This window comes from Oratosquilla oratoria, chromosome 8 (assembly GCF_046742065.1).
Source record: "Oratosquilla oratoria isolate Oo_2021 chromosome 8, ASM4674206v1, whole genome shotgun sequence".
NCBI lineage: Eukaryota > Metazoa > Arthropoda > Malacostraca > Stomatopoda > Squillidae > Oratosquilla > Oratosquilla oratoria.
Genome location: NC_134784.1, coordinates 76,183,838 through 76,208,018, shown reverse-complemented (window position 1 = coordinate 76,208,018; position 24,181 = coordinate 76,183,838). Strand labels below are relative to the sequence as shown.

General features: G+C 39.2%; 2 protein-coding genes across 4 annotated transcripts in view; one reads left to right on the top strand and one right to left on the bottom strand.

The window, feature by feature from the left end:
- The window catches only part of LOC143027838 (guanidinobutyrase-like), a 65,008-nt gene extending 59,622 nt beyond the window's left edge, over window positions 1-5,386 (top strand). Inside the window, exon 9 of the mRNA XM_076189471.1 lies at window positions 5,190-5,386. The gene's annotated coding sequence lies outside the window, so the exon portion shown is untranslated. The remainder of the gene's footprint in view (window positions 1-5,189) is intronic.
- Window positions 160-24,181, bottom strand: part of Tip60 (Histone acetyltransferase Tip60) — a 60,363-nt gene continuing 36,341 nt past the window's right edge. For all 3 annotated transcript variants that reach the window (XM_076189467.1, XM_076189468.1, XM_076189469.1), the window contains 7 exons: window positions 19,828-19,932; window positions 12,978-13,175; window positions 12,665-12,748; window positions 9,913-10,143; window positions 8,334-8,427; window positions 5,377-5,539; window positions 160-2,621 (listed from right to left, as the gene is read on the bottom strand). In XM_076189467.1, coding sequence (XP_076045582.1) covers window positions 2,405-2,621; window positions 5,377-5,539; window positions 8,334-8,427; window positions 9,913-10,143; window positions 12,665-12,748; window positions 12,978-13,175; window positions 19,828-19,932 — 1,092 coding nt within the window. In that variant the 3' untranslated portion in view covers window positions 160-2,404. The remainder of the gene's footprint in view (window positions 2,622-5,376; window positions 5,540-8,333; window positions 8,428-9,912; window positions 10,144-12,664; window positions 12,749-12,977; window positions 13,176-19,827; window positions 19,933-24,181) is intronic.

The following is a 24,181-nucleotide window of genomic DNA, read 5'->3' as shown; positions in this document are numbered from 1 at the left end:
AATACTGTGTGCAAACATCATACATGAATTTAAGAACAAACTAAATGTTGAGGGATACAAAGACAGGTCACCACGAGCATAGCTACCCTTCCTGTAGAATACAACTTGGTAAAATACAAGAGCTGCCTGGCTACCAAAGAAATGCCCATAACAACACATGACGGTAGTCCATGCTGGTCTGGGAAACTCCCTTGTTCCTTTTGAAAGAACTTCGAGCTATGGTCCTCAACCACCTAAACAGAGTGGATACCCTTCCATCAACCATCTAAACAGAGTGGATACCCTTCCATGACCAGCATTTGATTCTGCACACTATTTCTCTATCAACTGTCAGACACATGCACTACTGATGAACCAGTGGGCTTCTCAGCATCAACTTTATCTATTTGTCACTATCCTAAGTCTACACCAGCAAGTGTTCTGGGGGCATTGTGTGCTAAATTTATATTATGTCTTATATGCAATGTTTATGTCGACAAAGAAGTGTCTGTGAGGGATGTGTTTGTGCTTGTTACTAAGGCAAGGAGGTGCCAAGATGAGAGGGATGGACGGGGGTGGAGTGGGATAGGGATGGAATGGGTGGGAGTGGTTTTTATGCCTTTGTTTTTTGGCTACCTCCCTTGTATGGGGGAAAAAAAGCCTTTGGTATTTGTATGTATGTACTGAGGCGACTATTACATTTCAGATATATGACATGTATTTGTGCATGTAAATAAAATTTGTGAGAAACAAGTGACTGGATCATGAAAAATTATTAAAAAAAAGAATCATCCAAATCTGTCAGCATTATAAGTTTGAAATGCAAGTAAATTTTACTACTTTCAACCATTCCCTGTCATATGAAAAAAAATAGACATGCTGCAAGATTATCATGGCTAATAATAAGCAAGTATACACAGTAAAACTATGCAAGCTGCATCTCATGTGCACCTGCCCAATAATAACCATATATGGGTGATATTCTGTTTCTTTTAGTTAAGAGGGGCTGGAGGCAGGCAATCTGGCAACTACTTGTAATAAAAGATGAAGCTCATACATGCATCAGTTGCATACACATTGTACATTTCCACTATTCTTCTTCATCCATGCTCATAGTACACACACACACACTATACTGAATCCAAATCAATTTGGATTTAGACAAGGAAGATCATGTACAACAAACTTGATCTGCTTCTACTCAAGATTAATATACATAATACAAGAGAGAAATGGTTGGGCAGACTGTGCCTTTCTGGACCTGCATGAGGCATCTGATAAGGAACCACACAAACTAATAAGGAAGATAGAATCAATAGGTGGCATCAGAGGAAAATTATTGGAATGGATGAAAGACTTCCTGACTGGGAGAAAAATGAGACTAGTAATTAGAGACATTCTCAAATTGGGAAGAAATGATAAGTGGTGTCCCGCAGGGATCAGCACTGGCCCCGATCATGTTTGCTATATACATAAATGACATGGACGAAGGAGTAGTGTTATATGAATTTCTTTGCACACGACACAAAAATACTAAAGAAAGTAAAAACAGAGGAGGATTGCAACTCGTTACAACAAGACTTGGACAAGATCTGGAAATGGACTCAAAAATGGGAAGTGAAATTCAATATCAAGAAATGCAGTATAATGGAATTTGGTAAAAGTAAAAACAGAATATTGAGAGATTATAAAATTGGTGAAGAGGTCAAAAAAGTAAACTCGGAAAAAGACCTTGGAGTTATGATCAGCAAAGACATGACACCCGATAACCATATTAATGAAATAGCCAGAGAAACCCATAATTTATTGGTCAATGAAAGTGGCATTTGCCTATTTGGATGAGGAAATGATAAGAAAAAAAAATTAACTACACTAATAAGACCAAAACTCGAGTACGCAGCAACACTATGGACACCCAGTACCAAAAAGAATATAAAGAAGTTAGAAAGAATAAAAAGAGCAATAACAAAACTTGCACCAACTCTTTCCAAAATGACATATGAACAAAGACTGTCCAAATTAGAATTACCAACTCTGGAACAAAGAAGGGAAAGAGGAGACTATCTATAGAATTATGAAGGGAATGGAAATCTTAGATACGAATGACTTATTGAAATGGGACAATGGAAAAACAAGAGGACACGAAAAAAAAACTAAAAGATAATTACAGAAGAGAAAAAATTGGACAAAGAAACAGTGTGTGCAAACACTTTTCAAGATTTTAAGAAAAAATTTGATGCCGAGATACAAAGATAGGTCACCATGAGCATAGCTCCCTTCCTGTATAATACAACTAGGTAAATACACACATACACATATGCGCACGCACCAAGAAAAAAAAAAAAAAAATCTATCATTAAGGTATTTTGGTTTGATCAGTACATCCCCATTTGAAGTCCCATTTTTCCATGGAACAGCTACCTGACTACCACTTGCCCCGTTTGGCCCAATCTTTTGGAGTCCAATGTAAACATTTAGCATCTATACGAATCTTTCTGATGTCCATGCACTTCTTATGACTTTCAATGAGATCTTTGCCTAATGATAAAATATATTGACCTCTGTAGTAATTTATAAGTTCCATGTTCGTCAATGTAGATATGACATCGTCCTTCTTGATGCTCGTCTGCTCACATATTTCACTGAAAGATAAAAAAATATATATATATTTGAATGAATATTTCTTAAAAAGAAAAAAAAAATTGATAATAAACAAATAGATAAAATAAATAAATAAAAATAAACAAATAAATAAATAAAAGGAGACAAGGGTGGTGCATGGGAGTTATGTACATGACTTGGCTACCTCTTTTATAAGGGAAAGAAGCCCTTGGTATACATAAATACATATACCAAAGGCTTTCTTCCCCCTTGTAAGGGAAGAAATATACTAAAAAGTTTTTTTTCCTTGCCACACTGCTTAGGTTAAGAAGCAACACAGCAAGACACTGTACCTCCACAGCAGGGCCTCATAAAAGGTGGCAAGCCAAGGCACATACCCATCCTCTACCCATTTGTTTTCACTTTTACCTTAGCACCTTACCCACTGCCTGGATCAGAGGCAATCTGACAAGACACACCACTTTCACAGCACGGCTTACAGCCAAAGCTGGTTTACCACTTCATTACATGGCAACCCTACCCCTCATCCACTCACATGTAATAAAGACCCAATTTTGTCTTGCCTAACTCAGTTGAATAAATTCATTTGATATTAAGAGCAAAATCCTTAGAGCAAGAAAAAAGGATAATTCTTCATTTACGATGGAAACATGGGAAAGAAGCCCTTGGTATAGATTGATGAAAAAAAGATGGGCAATTAATAGTTAAAATAATCTATCTATATATCAAGAGCTTTTTCCCCCTTCTAAGGGAGGTATCTAAGTCAGGTGGGAGGGGGGTGGTGGAGGGGAGTGAAATGGGTTGGAATAAGTACGTACCTCTGACTTAGCTACCTCCCTTATATGGGGGAAAAAAAACCCTTGGTACATAGATAGATTAGCTAAATCAAAGGCAAATATCTATTCCGATCCATTTCATTCCCCTCCACCAGCCTTTTCACCCATCTCAGCTCCTCATGGATGAGGGGTTATCCCTGCATCTGCCAACTGCCTTGGGCCAAATGCAATGCAGCAAGACACAGTACATCCATGGCAAAGCCACTTCACTTGATTTGCGACCTCCACCTCTCTGTCCCCCTCATGCAGTAAGAGATGGGGAGAAATCCCTTCAAGCTGCATCAAAATATTATTCACACATAAGCACCCCTATCCCTCCTTTCCTTGCATAACAGTATCATCCATATACAGTCTCCACTCATCCCTATATATTGCCATCTCCCTTTCTTGCTCAACAGACATTCCCCTCTTGCTCAATGTCCCCTTCACCCCCATCCATCCACCTCATCCTTAATCATCCCCTTAAGTTCACTCCCCACACCTCTATTACTAATCTTTCATCAACCCTATCTGCTATCTAATTTCCACTCTCACTGCTCTCCTCCTCGCCTTCTCGTTTCTCACTCTATCCAGCCTAGTAACCCCTACCTTATTTCTCTGACATTTCATCTAAAACACATTTAAACTTTTCCTCTCTGCCTCTCTTAGCCTCTTCAGTACGGGCCAAAATCTCGCGGGCAGCATTAGCTGCCAGACATACGATGTGTCGTAATAATACTCGCATCATAAAATATAGTCACCGCTTGTATCGATTGTTCTCTCTTTCACTCGTGAATTTTGATAACCATAGAAAATGTGATGAAGACAGTTTAGAGAGTATGTCATTACACAGGGGCAACTACAATAAATATAATCAAGACGCCGATATGGCAGCCTCGCGTATCCACTTGCTCCTCATGCCGCCTACATATGCGGCACCGTATGGAAGAGGGTTAAATTCCAAGTCTGCCCCATACAATGTTGAGCACAATCACCCATTTCTAGTGGCCTATTTCTCATAACACTTATTAATCCCCCAAGGCATTTACTTGCTTCTCATTCTACAATTTACCTCCACCTCCATTCCTCCCACATGTGACCCCAAATACCTAAAGCTATCCACTTCTTCCACCCTCTCTCCTTACAAACTTACTTCCAACTCCCTGCTATCCTTGTACATCTCATCACCTTGCTTTTACCCACATTTACCTTTAAGTTCCTCCCATCAGTTACTTTCCCAAACTCTGTCATTAACTCCCTTAATCCCTCCTCTGACCCTGCCACAAGCACAGTATCATCAGCAAAAACAACTGGCTCACCTCCCACTTTTCTCCATTCTTTAATAATCTCCAATCCCTTACCTATTGCCCTCACCTTTACCTCCCTCACCATACCATCCATGTACATACTGAACTGAGATAATAAATGTACCCGGTGTGCATAAGGTGCTGAGCTGGTCATCTATATACTTTATGAAGTGGCCAAGTCAAAGGGCACATGCCCACTCCTATCCACCAACAGTTCCTCCCCATTATCTTAGCTCCTCCTGGATAAAGGTGTCATCCCTGTATCCCACCCACTGCCCTGAGATGGTAAGGGGTGTTAAATAATTGTGTACAATGTGAATGTGTGCTCAACTCAGCCACTCTTCTTTATAAGGTGGAAAGGGCTTTTAATGTAATATATACACTCCTAATTTCTCCTTCTCCCAAGGGACCTATTTCATTTGTGACATTCACCTAGCAGTCATATCATCTACTGGTTCTATTACAGAACTGGTGGTAAGGCAGTATTGGTCCTGTTTTGAAGCAAACTATGCAGAGTGAAGGTCAACTCCATGTGTCTACATGAAAGAAGAGCTGTCTCCAGGTATTGATCGGATCAAAACCAACATACCCCAGTGGTACATCAAATGGTCACAAATATTTTAGTTATTCATACAAAATAAAAATAATCTTACTTTATTGTTATCATTGGTTTCTCTTGACCTTCCTGTGGTTTAAGCGATATCAGGACATCAAGAATAGCTTGTTTCCAATATGAACGGTATGAAAGTAGACCAAGATCACTCAAAGGCTTTTCAGGAGACCCAGTTTTTCCTTCAAATTTGGACAATTCATAACCTGAAGGAATAGAAATATGTTATATAAGAATTCTGAAATAAAATATCTTCCAGTTAGTATAATGTTTTACAGATACAAGGTGAGAGGCAGAGTGAAAGAATAGACCCATCCAAAACCAATTTGTCATCCCTCCCATCCTGGTACCCCAAAGGATCATTCACAACTAGACCTTCATTGATATAGTGAACTTGTGGGCAAGACCAAGAATGAGATGGATGGATGCTGTGAAGGGCTTTGGGTAATAGGGAAATGTTTGTTGCGCAGAGGAGGAAGAGGTCAAGAGATTGGTGTGAGTGGAGAATGTATGATGAAATGATGCAACCCAAAGAGATTTCTCCTTGTCTTCTATAATTACTCATGAGTGGCCAAGGAGGGTTGCTATGTAATAAAGTGATGGGAGAAAACCAGTTTTGGCTATTGGGCCATGGTGTGGAGGTATCTTGCTGCACTGTTTCTGACCCTGGCAGTGAGTGTGGGGCTATGGATGGCTCATCATTCAAAGAGAAATAAATTTGTTGGCCTTGCAAAAGACCTGCAGCCTTCAGGAAACTGGCAATACCCTCTGGGTAGGACCATGAATAACTTCAGGAAAATGTGATGTTATCAAGGGAATGTTAGTGTAGGGCATTGTAGTATGTATCCACAGGGATAAGGGGGAGAAGGTCTCTAGAGATAATGAGAGACATTGTGGTATGCACACATTTTTACAGTATCAATAAAATACATACAAACATACACCAAAATGACGAAAGGATGGTTGAAAGGCCAATGGACTGCCTGTGACTTTCAATCAATGAAAGAATCATGCCAACACTTAAGCCACCACAACCTTTCCTTCTTCACAAGAATGAACCCTTATTGTGCCCAGAAACTCACCTATTCAAGACTTTACAGAACAGATGAGAAATCCCTCTGGGATGTGTCAATTTATCATCCATTCACAACCACTCTCTGACCTTATCTTTTGTCACCTCCCTTCCTTGCTCAACAGATACTTCCCTCAATTTCAATCCTTCCATCTCTGTCTTCTACACTTTTTTGGTTGTTGTTCTTCACTGCTTTCCATGTACCCAAACCATCCCAGTATTCTTTGATCCTATCTATCACCTTGCTTTTCAGCCCCACTATCTGCCTTGACCTCCACATTTCTCATTTAATTCCCATAACCAATGGGCATTTCCCCCTTACATAGGAGGTAGGAAAAAAAAAAAAAAAAAAAAAAAAAAAAAAAAAAATCCCACCCATTCCATCCCCATATACTCCACTCCCACTCACCTCCTACCTCCCTCTTATCTTGGCTCCTTCTGGGTGACAGGTCATTCCTGCATCTCACCCACTACCCTGAGTCAGAAACAATATAGCAAGACACAGCACATCCACAGCAAGACTGTGCAGTAAAAGAGACAGGGAGACATTCCTTTGGACTGTGTCAAAATATCATTCACACAAACTCCCTCACCCCCACCCCCACTCACTCCCTTCCATGCATCACAGCATCATCCATACACAACCATTCTCTACTCACCCCTATATTCAGACTTCTCCCTTCTTTCTTCAACAGACATTACCTTCTTTCCCAATGCCCCTTTTACCCCATCCATCCATCTCATATTTGGTCACTGTAAGAGCCTTGTAGATATAGAAAAGTGAGGTAGAAAGTGGGGTAGATAGTGAGAGTTTAATTTTGATTGGATCAGCTGTTTTGTAAACAACAATTTGAAGGCGAGAAAATTTATAGCTTTGCTCTCAGTGTTATGTTTATAAACAAGGGCCTGGGGACTTGATTTTTTTGCTGTAAGTTTTACTTTTGCCGATGTGACCTGGGTGAGTGTGCAGTAAATTTGAGATTGCTTGAGTAAACATTAGTGCATGAAGACTTGTAACAGCGGATCTGATTGGAGAAAGGGTGGAGAGAAAATTCAATTGGTTCATGATTGTTATATTAAAAAGTGTCATGAGAAATAGACATTTGGGAATGGATGCTAAGAGGAAATTGTATGAAGGGGTGATTGTGCTGACTGCGCTGTATGGGGGCAGAAACATGAAACATACAAGAGAAAGAATTTAAAAGAGTTTGAGATCAAATGTCCAAGAAGTATGGTGACTAGGCTAGATAGAGGGAGAAATGAGGAGGCAAGGGGGACAGTGGGGTTGGAAAAGAAGCTGGGACATAAAGTTGATGAAAGAGTATTGGGATGGTTTGGACACATGGAAAGAAGTGAAGAAAAATTAGTAAAAGAAGTGTGGAAGGCAGAGGTGGATACAGTGAACAGCAGGGGGCGACCGAGGATGAGATGGATGGATGGGGTTAAAGGGGTTGTGATTTAGAGGGGGATGTCTGTTGAGGAAGGAAGGGAGAAGAGAGAAGATGGGGGTGAGTGGAGAATAGTTGTATATGGATAATGCTGTGATGCATGGAAGGGAGTGGGTGGGAGAAGGGGAATTAGGGAGTGGTTATATTTTGATGCACCCCAAAAGGATTTCTCACCCCATTTTCTCTTTTTCTGCATGAGGAGATGGAGAGGGGGGTCACCAGTTAAATGAAGCAGCTTTGCTGTGGATGTACTGTGTCTTGCTGCACTGCTTCTGACCCAGGACAATGGTTGAGATGCAAGGATGACCAGTAATCCAGGAGTCAAATAAAGAGTAAGGGAGGGAGGGGTGGTGAATGGCAGTGGAGTGGGTGGGAATGGAATTATGTCTTTTGACTTTGTCTACCTCCCTTGTAAGGGTGTAAAACCCTTGGTATATGTATGTATGTATGTAATTAATATTATGCACTTTCATCACTTACTGAATTCAATGAGCAGTTTCCCAAAACCTTTTCGTTGATATGGAGGAAGCGTGAGAATGCACGCTACATTGTAATCTTCTGAAGATTCCTTTTCCTGAAACAAATTATCAAATGAAATTATTTCTATGACTAAGTGAGGGTTCACCTAAATAACATGATTTAATTTCACATGTACATATATCAATGGCTTTTACCTCCCTTACAGGGGAGTTGGTGAAGTCAATTTCATATGGTTCATATAATTCAAAGATACATACCAATACAAACATTATAAGTGGAATAGCTGAGTCAAACCTACACCATACATAACTAAAACCCAATTAATCACACTACCAACTCAGCAACTCAAAAATGAAGAATCACCCTTTCCCCTGCCACACTGCTTGGGTCAAAAGCAATGCAGTGAGGCACAGCTCTTCCAAAGCAGGTCCTGAGAGTTGGGATTGGTTTCCCCCAACTGCTTCATTGTATAGCATCCCCTCCTCATCCACTTGAAATAATCTATGAACCAGATGAAAATATCCCTTCAACCCATTTTTGCACTTTGTTTCCTACTCAACAGCCTCTTTCACCCCCATCCATCCATCTCATTCTTATTTTTCCTCCTAGATTCAATCCATTCACTTCCATTTTCTGCACTTTCTTTGCTAGTCTTTTCATAGTCATTCATTCCATATCCCCAAACTACCACAGCACTTTCTGATCTACCCTATCTGCCAGCTTTCCCATCACTGGTCTCTGCCTCACCTCCATATTTTTCACCCAATCCATTCTTGTGAATCTCAAGTCAAAGAAAAGAGATATGCAGTATTTGTGAGAAGAAAGATAGATGTGTTGGCTTTGAGTGAAACTAAGTTGAAAGGGAGAGGTGAGTTTGAGTTTGGGAGGGTGTCAGGAGTGAGGAGAGAACATGGGAGAGAAGGGGTGGCTATATTAGTGAATGAAGAGATAGGTAAATGTGTTGTGAAGTGGAGGGTTTCTTCAAGGTTAATATGGATAAAGGTGAAACTGGGGAGGGAGATGTGGTAACATGCACCCAATACTTTGGGGACTGTTTTGGGGTGTCCCTACAGACCAGAGCCACACGCCATTAGTCTGTTCATTAAAAATCTCTACTCTTATAGGAATGATGATATTTTTTAAATCCATCTTTCCTTTATGCTGTTCCCATGAAACTATATTTTACCAATTATGGCTCTATCTCTTCTGGACCCCTTTGTAGTAAGGGAAAAAGAATTATACCAATGTATTTCTCATGCAGTATGTGGGTAATAGGTGGGAGTGGATTTATGCCTCTGACTTTGGCTACCTTACTTGTAAAGGGGAAAACCCTTGGTATACATATAAATATATATATATATATATATATATATATATATATATATATATATATATATATATATATTTCTCATACATGTCATAAAAGGTGACAAAGTGGGAGAGTTATTTGACTGATAATCCTGCTCTCTCTACATATTCCCCCTACAAAATCCAAGGCATAAGAGGGTCTAGAAAGGACTTCAGCCAGAACCCTAATAATTGGATCATTAAATGTACATGATTGTGGTAATCTCATTACCTTTGAAAAATATCCAACAATATGATAGCCCTTGGCATCATACTCTGTCATAACATAAAAAAGAAAAGGATCCGTGTCATAGTAGAGAGTTTTGTGGTCAAGAAATAATTTGGCCAGCAAACACAGGTTCTGTGCATAAAGCTTGTTTTTTCGTCCGTCCAGCTCAAACACTGAAATTATACCTTTCCGATATATTTCATTCCCAGGCGGATGTTTGAAGGGACATTTTTGCTGAAAAAGAAAAAGAATACTATCATCATTTGTCCTAGTCATCTTCACAATCCATTAACAATATATATCATAAACAAAATTTCAATGAACACATTAGTAGGCTTTAAGGAGGGTGAGTGGAGAATGGTTGTGTATGGATGATAGTGTGATGCATGGAAGGAAGTGAGTGGGGAGTATGTGTGAATGATATTTTGATGCAGCCCAGAGGGATTTTTCCATCTTCTCTACCTGCATGAGGGGACAGAAGGGGGGGGGGGGTACTGATTAAATAAAACAGCCTTGCTGTGGTTGTGTTGTGTCTTGCTACACTGCTTTTGACCTAGGTCAGTGGGCGAGATGCAGGGATGACCCATCATCCAGGAGGAACTAAGATAAGAGGGAGGAAAGGGGGTGAATGGGAATGGAGTATGTGTAGATGGAATGGGAGTGGATTTTATGCCTTTGTTTTTGGCTACCTCTCTTGTAAGGTTAAAAAAGCCATTGGTATACATATGTATGTATTTTGTTCATTATTCTAATTACCATTTTTTTTTTAACCAATCTATCAAGCATATGACTGGGTGGAAAGAAAAGTGTTATGGGATGTATTGCAGGTGTGAGATACAGGTAAATCTGTTTAGGGTGGTCAAAAGTTTTTACCAGAGTAGTAGGACTAGTCTGAAGGTAGGAAATGGAGATTGTGAGTGGTTTGAGGTGAAGTTGGGGCTCCATCAATGTTGTCTAGTCACCATGGTTGTTTAATGTGTACATGAATGGGGATTACAGGGGGTCCATCCAAGGGTGATAGGCAGGGGTCTGGAGCTAGTAAATGAGAATAGAAGTGAGAGATGATCTTGTGGACACCACTTCAATTGTAAACACTTGACTTGACCTCAACTGCTTAATAGATATTCGGGTTGTTGTTTAAGAGCTGGGTGGAAGTGGATTCATGTATTTTGACTTGACTACCTCCCTTATTTTACTTTTTTTTTAGGAATGTCCCCTATGGGGCTAAAGGGAGAAGGAAGCCTAGCCTAATCCCTGTCCCATTTTTGTTGCCTCTTACGATTCAAGTAGGAAGACTTTATGGCAGTATTCCTTCCCCCCAGGAAAGGGAGGAGTGAAGGTTGGGGTTGACTGAGAGAAGTGAGTAAATGCTTTGGGGGATTAAAAAGTGTAATGAGAAATAGACATTTGGGAATGAATGCTAAGAGGAGATTGTATGAAAGAGTGATTGTGCCGACAGCACTGTATGGGGCAGAAACATGGAACATAAAAGAGGAAGAGAGGAGTTTGAATGTGTTTGAGATGAGGTGTCTGAGAAGTATGATAGGGGATACTAGGCTGGATAGAGTGAGAAATGAGGAGGGGAGGAGGAGAACAGGGGTGGAGAGGGAGTTAGGAGATTGGGTGGATGAAAAGAGTATTGGGATGGTTTGGACACTTGGAAAGAATGAATGAAGATTAGTAAAAGAGGTGTGGAAGGTAGAGGTGGAAGGAATGAACATAAGGGGTCGACCTAGGATGAGATGGATGGATGGGGTAAAAGGGGCTTTGGAAAAGAGGGGAATGTCTGTTGAGGTAGGACGGGAGAGGACAGAAGATAGGGGAGAATGGAGATTGGCTCTATATGGATGATGCTGTGATGCATGAGGTGGAATGGGCGAGGGGGGTGAGGGAGTATGTGTGAGAAATAATTTGACGCAGCCTGAAGGGATTTCTCCCAGTCTTCTTTCTGACCCAGGGCAGTGGACAGGATGCAGGGATGACCCATCATCCAGGAGGTGCCAAGATAGGAGGGAGGGAGGAGGGTGGAGGGGAGTGGAATATATGGGAAATGAAATGGGAGGGAGTGATTTCTATGCCTATTTCTTTTTGGCTACCCTCCATGTAAGGGGGAAAAAGCCTTTGGTATATGTATGTATGTATGTATTCTTTCTAAGGGGATAGAGATGGGGGGGGGGATTCACTGATTTAATGAAGCAGCCTTGCTGTGGATGTGCTGTGATTTTGTGACACTGCTTGTGACCCAGGGCCGTGGGTGAGATGCAGAGATGACCTGTCATCTAGGAGGTGCCAAGATAAGAGGGAGGAAAGAGGGTGGAGGGAAGTGGAGTATGATAGGGATGGAATGGGGGGGGGGGGAGTGGTTTTTATGCCTTTGTTTTTTGGCTGCCTCCCTTATAAGGTGGAAAAAATCCTTTGGTATATGTATGTGCCTCCCTTATATGGGAGGAAATGCCCTTGGTATAGATAGTAAGTTAAGGGGCTCTGCTACGGATGTACTGTGTCTTGCTATATTACTTCTGCTACAGGCAGTGGGCAGGAAACAGGGATGACCCTTCATTCATGAGAAGACGAAAGGAAAACAAGGGTGGTGGACAGGAGTTAAACGAGTGTGAGTGGGTGCGTGCCTTGACTAGCTACCTCCCTTACAAGGGGGCTCTTGGTATATTGATACATAGTAAACACAACTCTTCATGAAGATGTGATTTTATGATTCCCTTGATTTATAATTCTATATACTGGAAAATATACTTACTACATGTCTTTCTAAACATTTTCTGCTTTTCCTGAATTTCAGACAAAATTCACATATGTATATACACTCAAGATTCACCATTTCCTGCAAATATAGTTTTATCAAAAATTACATAAAAATACATTTCATTTAATTCCATATGGAACAAACATACGAGAATGAACTATATAGTATATATTACTTGTGTAGTATACATTATCTAGTAAAACAATTCAATCCATATATCACCTACTAGAAATATGTAATAAAGCAAACATGTAATAAAAACTTTAGAATACATAATTTAAGAATACATATTTCTTGTTTCACATACCTGTGGATATGGGGCAAAATACCATGGTTTTATCCTGTATCGGCCAATTTCAATCATACGAATATTTTTAATTCTTGTGATAGCATGATCATCTGTATGTGTAGCTAATGAACCAGTTTGACGGGGGACTGCTTGCTGGCCATCTACCAAATTTAGATCACCACTGACAGAGCTCCTTCTCTCATCTTCTGGTGTACACTGGTGGTAAGACATGATGTAATAATAAAAATAAATAAATAAATAAATAAATAAATTCAAATAAAAAAGGAGAGAAATTATGTACAATTTCATTCAAACATTCTAAACAATTCAATTGTATGAAATACAGAATGATGTACACATACCATGGAACCTCAGATAACAAACTTATCCATTCTGTGACTCCATTCTTAAATCAAAATGTACTTTTGCTAATTGAAATAACTATGGCAAATGCACTAAACCATTACTGAGCCACTGGTATTATATTTACCTAGTTGTATCTTATGGGAAGGGGAGCTATGCTTGTGGTGTCCCATCTTTGTATCTCGCAGTGTCTAGTTTGCTCTTAAATTTGTGTATGGTTTTTGCACACACTATTGTTTTGTCCAGTTTGTTCCAGATGTCTACCACTCTGTGTGGAAAACTTTTTCTCAGGTCTCTTCTATAACTATCCTTTTTGAGTTTTTTTCATGTCCTCTCATGCTTCACTTGTCCCAATTTAGTAAGTCCTCTCTATCAAGGACTTCTGTGCCCTTCATGATTCTGTAGATGGTCAGTAGGTCGCCTCTTTCTTTTCTTTGTTCCAAAGTCGGTAATTTCAATTTAGCTAGGCTCTCCTCATATGACAGGTTTGAAAGTGCTGATGCCACTTTCATAGTTGCTCTCTGGATTCTTTCAATTTCATTTTTATTTTTTTTTTGTACTGGGTGACCATAGTGTAGCAGGATACTCCAGTCTAGGCCTTATTCATGTAATAATTTTTTCAACAATTTCTTCATCTAAATAGGTAAACTCCACCTTTATTGATCTTAGCAAGTTATAAGATTCTCCGACAATTTTTATTTGTTTATCAGGGGACAAGTCATTTGAGATAATTACTCCCAGGTCTTTTTCAGATCCTATCTTCTTCACTCCCTTTGTTCCAAATGTATATTGTCCTGATATCCTTTTTTTACTTTCTCCGAACTCCATTATGCTACATTTCTTAATGTTGAAGTCTACTTCCCACTTCTGACTCCACTTCCAAACCTTGTTTAGGTCTCTCTGTAGTTATTCACAATTTGTTTTGGTTTTCCTTTTCCTCAACAATTAAGCATCATCTGCAAAGAAGCTTATGTAACATTCCACATTTTCATCCATATCTTTCACATAGTAATCATTACTGGAACCAATACTGATCCCTGTGGGACTCCACTATTCACCTCCTCACAACCTGAATACTTTTCTCCCAGCACTACTCTCATTTTTCTACCATGCATGAAATCCTCCATCCAGTTTAGTAGGTTACCTTGTATCCCTATGTTTTCCAATTTTTAAAATAATTTTTTTGTATGTTACTTTGTCAAAGATTTTTTTTAAGTCTAGGAAAGCACAATCAGCCCTTCCATCCCTTTCTTGTATTATATCTATTGGTCTTGAGTAGAAATGGATTAAATTTGTAACACATCTTCCTGGTCTGAATCCAAATTTTCTCAAGTTTATTATATTATTTTCTTCCATGTGTTTTACCCATCTATTCTTGATCATTTTTTCACAAATTCTGGCTACAGTGCTTGTAAGAGAGACAGATCTGTAATTTGTTGGTTCTTCCTTGTTTCCTCCTTCATATATTGGTACAATGTTGGCATTCTTCCAGTCTTTTGGTATTTTTCCTTCTTTGAGTGAACTAATATGTTGCATATTTTGTCCATTAGTTCTTTACCTTCTTTTAGTATCCAATTAGCAATTCCATCCAGCCCATGCAATTTTCTAACATCAAGGTTCATTAATTCATCCATTACTTCCTTTTGAGTTATTGTTATTTTCCTCATGGGGGGAGATCACACTTCACTTCCTTCATCCCAATGCTGTACTTTATCTCTTAGACTGTTCGACTTCAGCCATTTCTAAATCTTCTGTGTATTCTGTATTTCCATGGCATAATTTCACCATTTCCTGTTTATTTTTAAGTTTATCATTCACATATCTATAGAATAGTTTGGGTTGATCTTTACATTTTTCTATGTCTTTTTCGTAGTTTCTTTTTTCCTCTCTGCTCACTTTTACATATTCATTTCTATGGTTGATATATATTTGCCATTTTCCAGGTTTTTTATATTTTCTCCATCTTTTCCAAGCTTTATCTCTTCTATCTTTTGCCTCACTGCATCTTCTGTTGAACCAGCATTTAATGTACATCTATTGTTTCTGTCTTGGTACATATTTATTCACTCCTTCATTATAGATTTCCATCAAGATCATCCATTTCTCTTCAACTTTTGTCTCTTCAACGTAGAATTTTTCCCAATTTGCATTTTGAAAGAATTTTTCAAGTTTCCCAACGTCCGTTTTGTTGTACATCAATCTTCCTTTTCTGTACTTTTCATTTCTCTCCATATTTCTTCCTTTAGTTCAACCTCTATTATTATGTGATCACTCTTTCCAAATGATGTCTTGTATTCAATTTTATCCACAATTTCAGGTTCTGTTGTAAATATTAATCCAGTCTCAACGATTCTTCATTACTTCTGTATCTGGGATTTTCTTTTACCTATTGTGTCATTGTATGTTCTATGGTCATGTCCAGTAATACATTTCCCCATAGATCCTCTCTGCCCTTCATTGTCACCTCTTCCCAACAGATTTCTTCACAGTTAAAATCTTCCATAAGTACCAGGTTAGCTCCATCCTTCAACATCTCATTTAATGAATGCCTTGTATCATCTAACATTTTTTAATTCTTGCCCTCTTTCCATGAGCCCATTTTTAGGGGCACATAAATCACCACAAAGTTTCTACTTTTCATGTCACTGTCTTCAACTTTTATCATGATCATTTCCACACTGTTTTTACCCTCAGTAACCTTCATCACATTTAATTTTTTTTTTTTTTTTTTTTTTTTTGCCAAGAATTAGATTTCTCCCATTTCTCATTTCTGTTTTCAATCCAATAATTGCATAACCCATGTCCAACACTACTAGGTGGAAGTGGACCCCTTAATTTCTCTCCACAATTCCCATTATGTCTGGTTTTTCATTTAATCATTAATCTATGTTAGCATAGGCCATTTTCAATCTTTTTCCTTCTCCATCCTGTGTTCTGTTTCTTTTGTTTCTCTTACCTTGATGAACTATTTTTTCAGCCTCCTGTATAAAACATGATGTATGCATATGTTCATACCTCAAAGTATTATTCCTTAATAAAGACCAAAATTTTTCACAATATTTGTTCCTTAATGAATTTGTTTGTTAAATGGGGTGTTTGCTATCAGAGGTTCAACTGTACATGATAACGCTGTAAAAATGTAAATAGTTGGAAGGGAGGGAGGGAAAGGGAGAGAATGAATATCAAATTTATAACCAATCTGTTGACTCAGGGCTCTTCCAGAAAACCCACAATGCCAAAGTATCTCATAATCACTCTCCCATGTTGGCCTACAAATCACACAGGAAAGACATACTGTACTGCTGTGATATGTGAAGAATAAAGAAAAGTTGAGAAGTATGGGATGTAGTGTAGAATAAAGGAGAAAATGGCATACAGAAGAATGGGTATGTTCCAAGGAGGAAATGCTAGTGTACAAAAACAGTGAGTAGGATGAGAAGGATGGAAGGCAGCAGAGAGGTAGTGAGTGATGAGATGAAGAGGTGACAGACTTGACAGCAGAAAATAAGCAAGCATAACAAGAATGGCTGCAAATTGGGGTACCATATGAGAGGTACAGAATAAGATGCTGGTGGCAAAATACAAGGTATGAGAGGCCAAGGGGAGAGCAGATGTAACACTGGATAAATATCTGACAGAAAATTTTTAAAAGAATATATTTAGGTTTTGATTTTATTTACTTACTTTCCTGTGTGATTTGTGGACCAACATGGAGGAGGTGGGTAGCTTTATGTATTTGGGGTTACATGTGGCAGGAAAGGGTGGCGTGGTGGAGGTGAATTGTAGATTGAGAGAAGCATGTAAATGCCTTGGAGGATTAAAAAGCATTATGAGAAATAGGCATCTGGGAATGGATGCATAGAGGAAATTGTACAAAAGGGTGATTGTGCCAATGGCATTGTATGGGGCAGATACTTGGAATTTATGAGAGGCAGAGAGGAAAAGTTTAAATGTGTTTGAGATGAAATGTCTGAGACGTAAGGTAGGGGTTATTAGGTTGGATAGAGTGAGAAACAAGGAGGTGAGAAGGAGAGTAGGAATACAATAGGAGATGGCAGATAGGGCTAATTAAAGATTATTGGGATGGTTTGACACATGGAAAGAATGACTGATGGAAGAATAGTGAAAGAGGTGTAGAAGGCAGGGGTGGAGGGAATGAACTTGAGGGGATAACCAAGGACAAGATGGATGGATGGGGTGAAAGGAACGTTGAGCAAAAGGGGAGGGTCTATTGAGCAAGGAAAGGAGTAGGCAAGAGAGAGGGATGAGTGGAGAGTGACTGTTTATAAATTATACTGTTATGAAAGGAAGGGAGGAGTGGGGGGATGGGGGTGTATGGGGTGTTTATGTGTGAATGATCTTTTGACAAAGCCTGAAGGGATTTCTCCCCATCTTCTCTTTTTCTGCATGAGGGGACAGAGAGGAGAGGGTTGCCAATTAAGTGAGGATGCCTTGCTGTGGATGTACTGTGTCTTGCTACATTGCTTCTGACCCAGGGCAGTGGGCAGGATGCAGGGATGACCTGTCATCCATGAGGAACTAAGATGAGAGGGAGGGGAAGGGTGGTGGGTGGAAGTTGAATGGGTGAGAGTATGTACCTTTGATTTGACTACCTACCTTTCTAAGGGGGTAATCTCTTGGTTTATAGATGGTTAGATAGGTTCCGATTTTTATTTGGTTAAAATTACTGAAATCCCTCTCTCATTGGGGACTACTGGAGTGCCTCCCTAATAATTATTTTTTGAAGTATGGGAATTTAATGTAATAATTCCTTCCAACAAACATGCCTGCCATTACCCAGCCTTACTCCACTCACGATCTTTAGAGCAATTAGCATATAAGGTGAAAAAGAGCATGAGAAAGGAGTCAGGTTGAGGGAAGAAGGTAAAGGGTGCATTTGGACAGATACTAATCAAAGTGAAGACAGTTTGTTGTGCAAGGGAGAGAGAGAGTACTAAAGATAGGAGTGAATAGAGATTGAATGGATACAGAAATAACGTGACTTGAACGGATGTTCTACTCTCCTCCATAAATTTTTTAAGTGGATGGGGGAGGGTTGCCATATAATAAAACAGTAGGGGTAAACCAACTCTGGATGTTAGGTCCTGCAGCAGAGTTGTGCTGTGTTTCATTGCACTTCCTTTGACCTGAGTAAAGTGTCAAGAGGACAGGGACCCTTCATCCACAATTTGATGAGGTAGGATGGAATGAATAAATTTTAGATGGGTTTGATGTAGGTGTAGGACTTGACAGAAAGGGGTGGGGGTTACCAATAAATGAAGCAGCCTTGATGTGGATGTGTAGTGTCTTGCTACATTGCTTCTGACCCAGGGCAGTGGGCACAAGACAGAGATGACCCTTCATCCATGAAGAGCTAAAATGAGAATGAAACATGGGTGATGGAATGGAGTGGAATGGGTGGGAGTGGATGTATGCCTTTTGACTTGGCTACTTTCCTGATAAGAGGAAAAAAAAAAGTCTTTGGTATACAGATAGATTGACTTCCCTTATAAAGGGAAAAAGGTCCTTTGAAATGCTTGTATTTACATCTGAATCCCAATATTCATTGATTCATAACCACAAGTAGACCAGATGTTGGTGACTTTTTCCTACCACTGTCTTGGCATAGCATCAGTTTAATTCATGCCACCCATCTGCTCTGAATAGCCAGCATTCTCAGTGTTCTCATTCCCCCTATTCACTATTTTGTGACCTAATAAAAAAAAAAATTCTGTGCAACATATGATTTCTGAGTGAATACAAGTGAATAATTCAAGTCATGGCCAATTTTGTGAGAAAACTGTGATAAATGTGTATGCATATCATGAAAAATTTTGCTCTGACATACCAACATAAACAAAATCTCAATCAAGTGTGAGCCTATCCTGACCAGGTTAAACCTCAGTACTGAATAAAACATGTTTGGATTCATCAGAACAAAATCTTCAGTGCAAGCCTGTGGTGAAAAGGTCAAATGATGATAAGCCTGAGACACTAATGTAACTGTTAATAGGGCAAGAGTTTATAACAGGATAGAAAGGCATCATACTAGATGACTCTTGGTCAATAACTGTGATGCAGAACAGGAAGATGCAGTGGGAGGTAAATTGAGTTCATTTGGATGAACAAATTGTCCTTCCCTGTCTACCCAGAGCATAATTTCAACAAATTATCAAAGTAATTTATATTGGCAATTTCTCTTCAAAATTCATCAAACATATCTCATCATTTTAAGCCTGTAGTCCAATCAAACTTAGTAGAAACAAATGAGACCACAATACTTCACATTCAATAATGTTCTTTGGGACTACATATATCAATATTATATCCAAATTGTATTTTTCATAATGCAAATATATTAATCTAATTTTACTTGGGACTTTCCAAAGTGATCAAATATACAGCCATGAGAGAGAACTGAACCCCAAGAAGCTGTGAAAGTGGCTTTAGTACTACACAGCCACATCACTTGATCCAAAATAAAATTGTACTTTAAGTAGCTTACATTGGTGCTAGAATTACAGACAGCTTCACTTTCCAATTTCCGTTTTCTATTTTTCTGCTGCTTCTGCTGTAAGGCAGCCATGACAGATTGGCCTGTTATTGCTTCCTATGGAAAAAGCAGTCTGGTTAGTTACACCTTTAGTACACATGCACATGTATGTACTATACATAACACTAGACACCAGAACACAAGGTGTGAATTCACATTAAACTTCTAAGGAAAATATCAAACTACCTTGCACTTTAAATTGCAAGCAATAAGCACCAAGAGATTTTCCACCTCTCTTGTAAGATGGAAGAACCATTTTGGCATACACATACTATATCAATAAAAACTACTTTTGTCTGGTCTCTGAAAATATTCAAACTTATGTGCTGGCCAAAACAAGAATCAAGTATTAAATGGGTTTAACTTCTACACTCCTAAAAATTAGTATATCAACTCAACAAAATTCTAATTATCATAGCTATCATTATCATTGTCAATGTTATCAGTTATTATTATCATTATTGTTATTAGTCATTATTGTTATCATCACTGTCATTGTCATTATTATTAAGAATATAAAAATGGATGAGACTGCAAGAGACCATAAGACCTACACCAAGCAATTCCATGTATTTACCTAGTTGTATTATACGGGAAGGGGAGCTATGCTCATGGTGACCCGTTTTTGTATCTCGCAAGATCAAGTTTGTTCTTAAGTTCTTGTATTGTGTTTGCACACACTATTTCTTCATCCAATTTATTCCATATATCTATCACTCTGTGTGGGAAGCTGTTCTTTTTCAGGTCTCTTCTGTAGTTATCCTTTTTGAGTTCCATTGCATGTCCTCTTGTTTTTCCTCTGTCCCACTTTAATAAGTCCTCTCTATCAAGGCATTCTTTTCCTTTCATAATTCTGTAAATGGTTAGTAGGTCCCCTTGTTTCTTTGTTCCAGGGTTGGCAATTCTAGTTTGGCCAGTCCTTGTTCATATGTCAGGTTTGAAATTGTTGGGACCATCTTTGTTGTTGCTCTTTGTATTCTTTCTAATTTTTTTATATTCTTTTTTTGTACTGGGTGACTACATCAGTGCTGCATATTCCAGTTTTGGCTTTATCAGTGTTTGTAACATTTTCTTGATCATTTCCTTATCTAGGTATTTAAAGGCCACCTTTATTGATCTCAACAAATTGTATGTTTCTATGGCTACTTTATTTATACGTTTATCTGGCGACATGTCTTTAGTGATGATTACTCCTAGGTTCCTTTCAGAATTTACTTTCTTTACTTCTTTTCCATCAATTTTATACTGTCCTGATATTCTCTTCTTGCTTTTTCCAAATTCAATTATACTGCACTTCTTGATGTTGAATTCTACCTCCCATCTCTTGCTCCACTCTGAGACTTTGTTCAGATCCCTCTGCAATGAGTCATGGTCTATTTAATAATTTTGCATCATCTGCAAAGCAATTCATGTAACTTTCAATGCCATGTCATTTACATATACAGCAAACATTATTAGAGCTTGCACCGATCCCTGTGGGACGCCACTACTCATTTCTTCCCATTTTGAATATTTGTCTCTGAACACTACTCTCATTTTTCTTCAATGTAGGAAGTCCTCCATCCAATTCAATAGTTTTCCATGTATGCTTCCTATTGTTTCCAGTTTATATAGTAATTTTTTGTGTGGTACCTTATCAAATGCCTTTTGTAATTCCAGGAATGCACAGTCTGCCCAGCCATCCCTTTCTCGCAATATATCTATCAATCTTGAATAGAAACAAATCAAATAAGTAGTATATGATCTTACTTGTCTGAATCCAAATTGCATCGGGTTCAGTATATTATTCTCCTCCAGATATTTTGTCTATCTATCTTTGATGATTCTCTCACAAATTTTAACTATTGTATTCGTTAGGGACACCGGTCTATAATTTGTTGGGTCTTCCTTATATCCCCCTTTATATACATACATATACCATGTCTTTTTCCCCCTTACAAGGGAGGTAGCCAAAAAGGAAAAGGCATAAAATCATTCCCACCCATTCCATCCCTGAATACACTCCACACCCCTCCACCCTCCCTCTTAGCACCTCCTGGATGACGGGTCATCCCTGCACCTTGTCCACTGCCCTGGGTCAGAAGCAGTGTTGCAAGACACAGCACATCCACAGTAAGGCCACTTCATTAAATCGGCGACCCCCCCCCTCTCCGTCCCCCCATGCATAAAAGGTGAAGACGGGGAGAAATCCCTTTGGGCTGCGTCAAATTTTGCTCACACATACTACCTCACCCCCCATCCACCCGCCCATTCCACCTCATGCATCACAACATCATCCATATACAACCATTCTCCATTCACCCGTCTTCTGTCCTCTCCCGTCCTTCCTCAACAGACATTCCCCTTTTCCCCAAAGCCCCCTTCACCCCATCCATCCACCTCATCCTAGGATGTCCCCTCATGTTCACTCCCTCCACATCTGCCTTCCATACCTCTTTTACTAGTCATTCTTCACTCATTCTTTCCATGTGTCCAAACCATCCTAATACTCTTTCATCAACCCTATCTCCCAACTCCCTTTCCACCCCCATTCTTCTCCTCACCTCCTCATTTCTCACTCTATCTAGCCTAGTAACCCCCACCATACTTCTCAGACACCTCATCTCAAACACATTCAAACTCCTTCTCTCTTCCTCTCTTATGTTCCATGTTTCTGCCCCATACAGTGCTGTTGGCACAATCACTCCTTCATACAGTCTCCTCTTAGCATCCATTCCCAAATGTCTATTCCTCATTACACTCTTCAATCCACCAAGGCATTTACTCGCTTCTCTCAATCTACATTCTACCTCCACCTTCACTCCACCTTTTCCTGCCACATTTGCACCCAAGTATCTAAAACTATCCACTTCCTCCAGTCGCTCTCCCTTAATGCTCACTTCCAGTTTACTGCCACTTTCACCCCTTGTACATCTCATCACCTTACTTTTACCCACATTTATCCTTAGCTTTCTTCTATCACATACTCTCCCAAACTCTGTTACCAACTTCCTCAGTCTCTCCTCCGATCCTGCCACATGCGTAGTGTCATCAGCAAACAACAGCTGGCTCACCTCCCACTTTTCTCCATTTTCTTTAACCATCTCTAATCCCTGACCCACTACCCTTGCATTTACCTCTCGCACTACCCCATCCATGTATAAGTTGAACAGCCAGGGCGACATAACGCATCCTTGACGAAGTCCCACCTTTATCTCGAACCTCTCACTCTCTCCATTTCTAATCCTGACACAAGCTCTACTACTCTCAAGTCAATATGGAAGTATAATAATACTCCCAAATAGATGATGGACAGGCTGAAATATGAGATTGGAATGAAAAGATGACTTTACATAAAAATAGAAAAACGGGGAAACACACCTTAGATCCAAATATAACAATATGGCAAGACTGGTTAAAAAGAGTACATGCACACGATATGTGACTATGAAATTAAGATTGCCAAACAGGCGAGATCCAACCCCTAGGGTTTCTTTCATCTTTACAAAACAAAATATAAGTACAGGATATGCCTAATTAGAAATGATGAAAATGTCACAACAGAATCGGAGGAAAAATGAGTGAGGAGTTTAACAAATATTCTCTCAGTGTTTACTACGGAGAGGTTCGATAAGGTACCTGACTATGATCTGATTTTCAGTGGGGATGAAGAAAGTAGACTATCAAATATCAGCATTAGTAAGGTAGTAGTCAAACAGATTGAAAGATTTAAACCTACAAAATCCCTGGGTCCATACAAAAATTTTCCAAGTGCTTAAACAGTGTAAATTTGAAATATGTGACCAGGTTTTGTACCTATTGCTTGGGGGCAGGCAAATGTTGTTTCTGTTTTCAAAAAGGGAGATAAATTATCTATATGCAACTACAGCCCAATCAGTCTGACATCAGGTATAGGTAAAATGCTTGAATCAATAATAGTTAACAGACTTGGAGATCACATCAAGAGACATAATTAGATTCATGACTCTCAGCATGGTTTCTCCAAGGGTAAGTCATGTGTGACTAATTTTCTATCTTTTTACAATAACGTATATGAGGCATCTGATAACAATGATAGTTTCAATGTTATTTACCTTGACTTTAACCTCTTCCATACGGTGCCGCCTACGTAGGCGGCATGAGGAGCAAGTGGATACGCGAGGCTGCCATATTGGCGTCTTGATTATATTTATTGTAGTTGCCCCTGCGTAATGACATACTCTCTAAACTGTCTTCATCACATTTTCTATGGTTATCAAAATTCACAGGTGAAAGAGAGAATGATCAATATAAGCGGTGATTATTTTTTATAATGCAAGTATTATGA